The sequence below is a fragment of the Gadus chalcogrammus genome, chromosome 23 (assembly GCF_026213295.1).
Source record: "Gadus chalcogrammus isolate NIFS_2021 chromosome 23, NIFS_Gcha_1.0, whole genome shotgun sequence".
In the NCBI taxonomy this organism is placed as follows: domain Eukaryota; kingdom Metazoa; phylum Chordata; class Actinopteri; order Gadiformes; family Gadidae; genus Gadus; species Gadus chalcogrammus.
The window spans coordinates 17,283,605-17,292,016 of record NC_079434.1 but is presented as its reverse complement, the minus strand read 5'-3'; the positions used below and the strand labels follow the sequence as shown (position 1 = coordinate 17,292,016).

The 8,412-nt window shown below is 53.8% G+C and overlaps 1 protein-coding gene across 1 annotated transcript in view; it reads left to right on the top strand.

Annotated features, from left to right (window-relative positions):
• Positions 1–8,412, top strand: part of LOC130377006 (sickle tail protein homolog) — a 49,866-nt gene that overhangs the window by 27,290 nt on the left and 14,164 nt on the right. Inside the window, exons 3-7 of the mRNA XM_056583949.1 lie at positions 2,653–3,617; positions 4,931–5,035; positions 5,545–5,594; positions 7,515–7,741; positions 8,242–8,412. The exon at positions 8,242–8,412 is cut by the window's right edge and continues 5 nt beyond it. Of these exons, the coding sequence (XP_056439924.1) occupies positions 2,653–3,617; positions 4,931–5,035; positions 5,545–5,594; positions 7,515–7,741; positions 8,242–8,412 (1,518 nt within the window). The remainder of the gene's footprint in view (positions 1–2,652; positions 3,618–4,930; positions 5,036–5,544; positions 5,595–7,514; positions 7,742–8,241) is intronic.

The window sequence follows — 8,412 nt, the reverse complement described above, 5'->3', positions numbered from 1 at the left end:
GGAGGCTAGCTGAAGTGTCTCCTGGGTGGAGGAGGCTAGCGGGGGTGTCTCCTGGGTGGAGGAGGCTAGCTGAGGTGTCTCCTGGGTGGAGGAGGCTGGTGGGGGTGTCTCCTGGGTGGAGGAGGCTGGTGGGGGTGTCTCCTGGGTGGAGGACGTTGGCTGGGGGTCAGCGTGGACCAGGCTGGTTGTGTCTAGTGATGTTCCGATACAATTTCTTTCCTTCCCGATTCCGATTCCTGAACTTCGGACTATACCGAGTATAAACCGATACAGTATCTAGCATTGTAACTACTATTAGCCCTTGTTCTAACTGAAGGGTTCTCTTACGACGACAGCAATGTGTGGCCGGTTCACTCACGGTCGAACATTCTTCCTCACTTACATTTATAATCTATAATTAGAATAATACATTTGTATTCTTGTAGTTAAGGGTCCATGCATCCATGCCTTTCCACATCCGAGCATGTTCTTTGCCTATGTAGTAAATGTGTCATGTGATGGTATCAGATCGGCACATAGACTTGCGTACTTGCGATTCCTGATTTTAGGCAGTGTCAGAGGAATTTCCTATACTGGTATCGGTATCGGAACAACTCTAGTTGTGTCTACGTGTGGTAACTCAGGGCCTTCCCCCAGAGTCTGCTAGCCTTCTGCTTAGAGTGGAGGTGCTACAACCGAATAGTTTGCAGGCTTTTGGTGTGAAACGTTTTGCTCAGACATGTGTTTGTTGATGCTTCAGAGGTTGGTCTGAGATATGTGTACCTAGCCTTTTCGCCGTGCCATAATTATGGTCTGTATATTATGGTCTGTTGCCCCTGTCAGCACAGAGGAACGTTCAGTTTGTTATTTGGACCCACACTGAAGCTCCAACAACACCTGATATGCTAACGTTAGCATAAACACACCGACACACAAAGGCAGACTCACACACCCACATGCAGACACACCCACATGTATCCACACACACACACACTGGCATTGTGGTAGACAAACAGACTCAGCCGCTTACTCTCTTAAACAGTCCTACTCCTTCTCCTCCCCCTTCTCCTCTTCCTCCCCAATCTCCTTCTCCTCCACCTTCTCCTCCCACACCACCTCCTCCTCCCCCCTCACCTCCTTCTCTTTCACCTTCTCCTCCCAACACCTCCTCCTCCTCCTCCTCCCCTCCTCCTCCTCCTCCTCTGAATAATGTGTTAGTGTTTGGGCTGTAAGGCGACCCTTGAGGAACAATAGTGTGTTTGTGGCCGAGCCCTGGAGAGTCACGTTTACATCCTGACTCCCGGAACACAGCGTTTTCCTCATCGTCTCAATAACACACATGTGTGCCGGCTGCATTCTCTCCTTCATAACTTCCTTCATAACTTCATAACTTTATAACTTCCTTCATAACTGCACGTTCACCAGGTAGAGGGGTATCTGTTACCTGCTGCTAGTCTCTGAGAACCACAACTCTCTCCGTAGGACTGCAGCAGAAGCCCGTTCTTGTAAGATAAAGCGTCTGGTGTTGTGTGGGGCTTCCATTCGTCGAGGGAGCTCCAGGACGTGTGAGCTTTGTGCACAGTCGTGTAGGGGATGTTGGTTCAGACCCACCAGGTTCTGGGCTCGACCCCTGACCCCTACCTGCTCCTTAAGGACATGTAGCTGGGCTCCCTGTTGATGACCCCTGGCCAGTCGTAAGAATTATAATGCTCAGAAGGACTGTGGTGTACTGCACTGACCCAGTAGGTCCACCAGAACCAGTAGGAACCGTTGGGGGTTGACCCGGCCCGCCCCCTCCCCCCCCGCCATCGGGTTCACCACGAGACCCGGAGGGATTTCAACACCTGGTGATAAAACACGGCACACATCTCCTGCTAGCGTGTTAGCTTAGCCTGTCGGCTGTGGTTAGCAAACATTGTGAGCACGTAAAGCTACTTTATCCCTGTTGCTGTGTTTACCCCGGGGACCCTACGGCGTCTGCATGGGTGGTCCGTCACGCTGGCTAATATCACTCCTTCAGACGGCTGGGAATTAAACAACTTCTCTCCAGACCCAGAGGTGTAGGAAGGGGGGGGGTGAACACACTCTTTGTTCAAGGCCTCGTTCTCACTCCAGGTCTTGGTTAGAGCAACACTCTGCAGGTCCTCGTTGTGATCCCAGGACCAGGGGGGGTGTTTGGTCGACCGGCCCCAAGCAGGAGACTGATATAGAAACCCATTATGTGTTGTTTTGAGAAATCGAGAGATTGAGGGAGCGGCCCTGAGAACAAGTGGTGGACAAACAGGCGCTCACGCTCTAAACAGTCCCCCCTCGTCAAACTCCTCCTCTTTCTTCTCCTCCTCCTCCTCCTCTCCCACCTACTCCACCTCCTCCTCCTCCCCGTCCTCTCCCACCTCCTCCCCCACCTCCTTTCCCAGCTCCTCCTCCCCCACCTCTTCCTCCTCCTCCTCCTCCTCCTCCTCCTCTGCCTCCTCCTCCTCCCCCACCTCCTCCTCCACCTCCTCCTCCTCCTCCTCCTCCTCCTCCTCTCACTCCTCCTCCTCCTCCTCCTCTTCCTCCTCCCGTGGATTCTGTTTCCAGACATAAAGTGACTTCCTCTTCATGACGGAGCTATGGCCCCTGAGCCCCTCCCACCCCGTCGCTGACCCCACCCCCCCCCTCCCTGTGTTCCAGATGCCCCGAGAGGGGATGTATGCCGGGCCGCCACCGCTCCGCCAGCCCCCGCTGGGCCCCCCCCAGCACCCCTCCATGTCTGGGGGGGGCTCCATGTCCCCCTCCACGCCCACCTCCTCCGTGCCCTCCTCCCCCTCCCGGATCCCCTTCGGGATGCCCCGCCAGGCCCCCCTCCCGGCCGGGGGCCCCGGGCCCCGCCACCCGGGCCCCGGCCCCCAGGCCCGCTCCGCCTCGCCCTGCCCCAGCGCCATCCTGGAGCGCCGCGACGTCAAGCCTGACGAGGACCTGGGGGCCCGGGGCCACGCGGGGGCCCACGCTGGGGGCCACGCGGGGGCCCACGCTGGGGGCCACGCGGGGGGCCACGCTGGGGGCCACGCTGGGGGCCACTCGGGGGCCCACTCGCTGGGCCGGGGGGGCGAGCCCCTGTACGCCGACCCCTACCTGCTCCAGGACGGCCGGATGACCCTGGGCCACGCCGGCCACGAGGGGCCGGACCACTCGGGCCTGGGGGGCTACCACCGCGCCTCCATCCGCTCCACGGGCTCCTACGGGGGCCCCAGCCCCACCCACGACACGGTGGACCACCCCTCCCTCTACCGCCAGCGCTCGCGCAACAGCGGGCTGCCCACCCTGGGCTCCAAGACGCCGCCCCCCTCCCCCCACCGCATGACCGAGGTCCGGATGATCGACCTCCACGGGGGGGGGCGCCCCCACGGCGGGGCCCCCCACGGCGCGGCCCCCCACCCGGGGCAGCACCAACACCACGGCGGGGGCTCCCCGCTGGGCGGGCCCCTCCACGCCCCCCTGGAGCGCAGCTCGTCCCAGCGCCAGTCCTTCAGGAAGGAGGAGGCCCCCGGGGGGGGGGCCAGGGGCCGCGGCGGCCTGCCCCCCCCGGTGGCCCCAGATACCCCCCAGGGGCCGGGACAGGCCGGGCCGCACCCCGCCGCCAACGACCCGCAGACACGGTAAGACACCACCAGGGGGCCTGGGGGGGGCGGGGGGTGTAGGGTGGGTGTAGGGGTTGTTTTAGAGGGGTGTAGGTGGGGTAGTAGGGGGTGTGTTAGGGGGGTGGAGGTGGGGTGTTAGGGGGGTGTAGGGTGCGTGTTAGGGGGGTGTATTGGAGGTGCTGCATGCTCCCTGGAGGACTAACCCCTCATCACACCACCCTGTCTTCCCATCACAGCAGTACCTGTCTGTCTCACCTCATCAACACCCGTCCACATGATGCATGGTTTTGGGCATGTGTTTCATGTGTGTGTGTGTGTGTGTGTGTGTGTGTGTGTGTGTGTGTGTGTGTGTGTGTGTGTGTGTGTGTGTGTGTGTGTGTGTGTGTGTGTGTGTATGTGTGTTTGTGTGACTGAGTGTGTGTGTGTCTGTGTGCGAGTGTGTGTAGGGTATTAATCCAAAAGCTGAGGAGTCAGAGCTGATCAACCAGTAAGGTTATCCTGGGTTCATCTCACTTTAACCTCCAATCCACCAGCTGTGAGATGGAAGCTGATTGGCCACGAATCCCTCCTTTCATGTTAGCTTTGCTAGTCCCACCGGTGAGCACATAAACGCAGGAAGCTAGCGGTTAGCTCGCGGTTAGCCTGCGGTTGGTTTTATTAGAACTGAGGTCGGGACCTCAGATCCACCTTCTCAAGGAAACCAAGAACTAAAAATATGTTTCTCTGGTCTGAAACCAAGACCTTCGAGTCGATCTCAAACTGAACCGACAGGTTAACCAGAATGCCAGGGGTGAAATAGGAGAACTTATTTGGGGTGCGTTGTCGACGTTCGTATCTGAGCTTTGATGCCTCATGCTGAGATCAACACCACAATTCTTGCCTTCCATTCTGTTGTTGAACAAGTGACGATAGCTCACCGCTCACCATACTTCCTGCTGCCTGCATTCAGACATCAAACGTGCACTGATTTGTTGTGTCCTCACTCTGTACCCTACACAATTCACTATTGTGGGAATAAAGCTTAATGCGAGTTCCAGTCCCCACGAGGTCAGCGGCCCCAGACCCAGGATTGTTTTGATGTGAGGCCGATCCCCTGAGAACAGGCCGACCCATGCTTCTATTTATAAACTACAGTGGAAAATAGTTTTCCTGCTCAGTAGAAACTTCTCCCAAGTAACAAGTCGATATCTGGCCGGATGCCCGAGCCATTCATCCGGCATTACGGGCGAACAGGGATCGATAGGGAACGGGAATGAGAGTGTCTGGAACGTGCTCTGTGCTCCACTGTTAATGCCCCCCAGTGTGTGAAAACTTTCTGCTGTTTTCTGCAGAGAGCGAATGAAGGCTATGGAACAACAGATTGCCAGCTTGACTGGTCTTGTTCAGCATGCACTTTTAAAGGGGCCAAACACAGATAGCACCAAAGAAACGACCAGGTAAGCGACAGGATGAAACCCAGGCATCATGCGGTGCTGGGTTTCATTCAGTGGAAGCATCGCAGAATGCTGGTCCGTGTGATGGACGTTACGTGAGGAGGAGGAGGAGGAGAGGAAATGGAGAGCTAATCAGATAGATGGATGAGAGTTGTTTCTTCTCCAGGTGAACAGATTCCTGCCCTAGTTTATCTGACTGCATTTCCCCCTCGCTACTCTATGAGCCGCCCGCTCATCATGACGCTAGCACGGCTAATAATGCTAGCCATGCTAAAAGCATTGTCACAACGACGCAACCGGAACGAAACAAATGTTTGGACTCAATAACAATATTCCAAACACAAACACACTAACATCTGAGGCTTTTTAACATCATTCTAACGGTTTGTGTTTGTATGTCTCATCGACGCCGGTTTATTTTACTAATACTGCTAATCACTAAACCACAATCTGTTCCTCTCTGTGATTGGGCTGTTTAATCAGGAATTTAACACAGTCATCTCTGTCCTCAGCGAGAGACCTTCCATGTCCTCATCTCCAGCCCAGAGCATCAACAGCACAGGTGATTCACTCATTCACGCTCTCATACACCAGTTAGTCACTCATTCATTATCACATATACAGTACCAGTAAGTTAGTCACACATTCATGCTCTCGTATACCAGTTAGTCACTCATTCATGCTCTTATACACCAGTGAGTCATTCATTCATGCTCTCATATACCAGTTAGTCAATCATTCATGCGTTCATATACCAGTTAGTCAATCATTTGTGCGTTCATATACCAGTTATTCACGCATCATGCACTCAAATACCAGGTAGGTCACTCAATAATTATTCAGAGTACCAGGTTAGACTAGCATTCAGGCTTTGAGGTGCTAAAATAACACATTCACACACATGCTTGCACACACCAACATACACACACAAAGACACAAAACACACACACATGCTTGCACGCACACACACACACACACACACACACACACACACACACACGTGTCACACACACACACACACACACACAAACACACACACACACACACACACACACACACACACACACACACACACACACACACACACACACACACACACGCACACTAAACACACACACACAAACCAAACACAAAGACACATGCTTGCACAAAAGAATACTAAAAGAACAAACACACCCCTGAAACACACACACACACACACACACACACACACACACACACACACACACACACACACACACACACACACACACAGACACACTCTGAAGGTCACACTGTGGTTCAGAGTGAGGATCAGACTGGAGGTGAAGATCCGGTCTGGTCAGCCTTCAAGAAACACTCAGCAGACCGTATGGGGACGTTATCATGGACTCATGAGGACATTGTGGAACTTTTAATGACCTCATGTGAAATTATGAGGATATAGTGAGACTTATAAGTCGGGAAAGAAAGTTATGGGACATTATGAGAAGGTTACGGGGGAGGTAATGAGAACACGATGAGGACGAAGGTAAACATTCAGGGCGTTTCTCTCGCTCGGGTATATTCACAACATTCCTTCGGCTTTTGTCGGGCCTGAGGCGGACACACCTTGTTTAATAGACTTTCAATGTTTAGCGTCCCTGAACATCACATGGTTGACAGAATACACAAAAACGAATAAAACTCTTAACGGTAATGAAACTACAACGATAAATACACCTAACCGTAAACAGAAGAGTACTTCATTAAACTTTATATTGTCAAATGCACGCCAGGCCTTCCATCCAAGCTCTCGGCTGTCATGCATTACTCAGCTGGATGTGATGAACCTGAGCCGGGGCGTCTGCGTGTGCAGCCAGCCCACTCCGACGTCTCCGTCCCGGCCTTTATTTACTGCCTCTGCTCCCGGTCGTCACTCCCCACTGCACACCCGGGGCCAGCAGTACAACGCCCGTTTCCATGGTTTCCGCTCGCTGCGGTTCAGCCCTGCAAGAAACCCAACGCCGGAGGACATTTTAAAGGGACATTAAATCACCTGCAGCCAAGAGGCCTCTGCGCGCTCACGCCCCACTGCACCCTGGGTAATCTGTCCAGGCTGCTGGCGGACGGGCGAACGGCCGGAACACGACGGCTTCATAACCGACACAGCCTTGCGTTAATAATACATTAACATACAATAACGGGTTATTTTTCCCCTGCGTAATTCAATGCCGGAAAAGTATAAATAAATGAAAAGGGAGTAAGATGGCAGAGAGGGGCCGAGGGCTGTTACAGTGTTTAATGAGGTGTTGGTGTGGTTGGTGTCGCTGGGGCGCTTTGGGTCACAGCCCTCCACGGAAAGGGCTCTGTGAAGCTGGATTGATTGATTGATTGATTGATTGATTGATTGATTGATTGATTGATTGATTGATTGATTGATTGATTGATTGATTGATTGATGGATTGGGGTGATTGACACCTGTAGAGTCTCACGTTGACCGGCTCCCGAATCCTGTCCCAGTCTCAGGTGGATCTCCGGTGCTCAGTGTTAAGAACGCTCCGGTCCAGTTTGATCCGGCCCTTGGTCTGAGGAGCGCCCCGGTCCAGTCTGATGTGGTCCCGGGTCAGAGGAAGGCCCCGGTTCAGGCGGCGGAGAAGAGCTGGCGCCCCCTGCAGGTCAACCTGAAGAGCTTCAGGAAGAACATCTCAGACCTGAGAGTCCAACTGCAGCAGATGAGACAGCAACAGGTAAGACCCGGAACCTTGACCCACCGGAACACTGCATTCAGCTCCAGAATACTTAAGTATTCCTCTAGCAATCTGCTCAATATGCAAAGGACTGTTAACTCTAAAAAGATCAAATAATACTTTCTGGCACTTAATGTACGCACTTATTGTATGTTTTACGTCCTGGCACTTAAAAATAGTACTTAGCATAATGTTGCATTTTACCCTAGCTATCTTTGTTGTATACGGGGAATGGGTTAACCTAGCGACTGTTAGTGCTTGGCACTTGTTTCTATGAACATCCTTACCTTACCTGTACCGACAGCGATATATTGTTGTTTCTCTTGTGACAAATGTACTTATTGTAAGTCGCTTCGGATAAAAGTGTCTGCTAAATGAACTCAATGTTAACGTAATAAAGACAGCAGTGCAGTAGGTGTAAGCCGGGGCAGACCCCTGTGACATCCCAGGGTGTGTCCTGCGATGTGAGGTTGATAACCCCACTGTGTGGCGGTCCTCAGCTTCAGAACCAGGAGGAGCTGAGGCAGCAGCTGAAGTGGGCGGAGCAGGAAGTGGGGGCGAAGCTGGCTGAGGCCCTGCGGCGGGCGGACGAGCCGGCCCACAGACAGCGCACCCTGGTGGAGGAGGACCGGCTAAAGTACCTGGGCCTGGAGCAGGACGTCCTGTCCCAG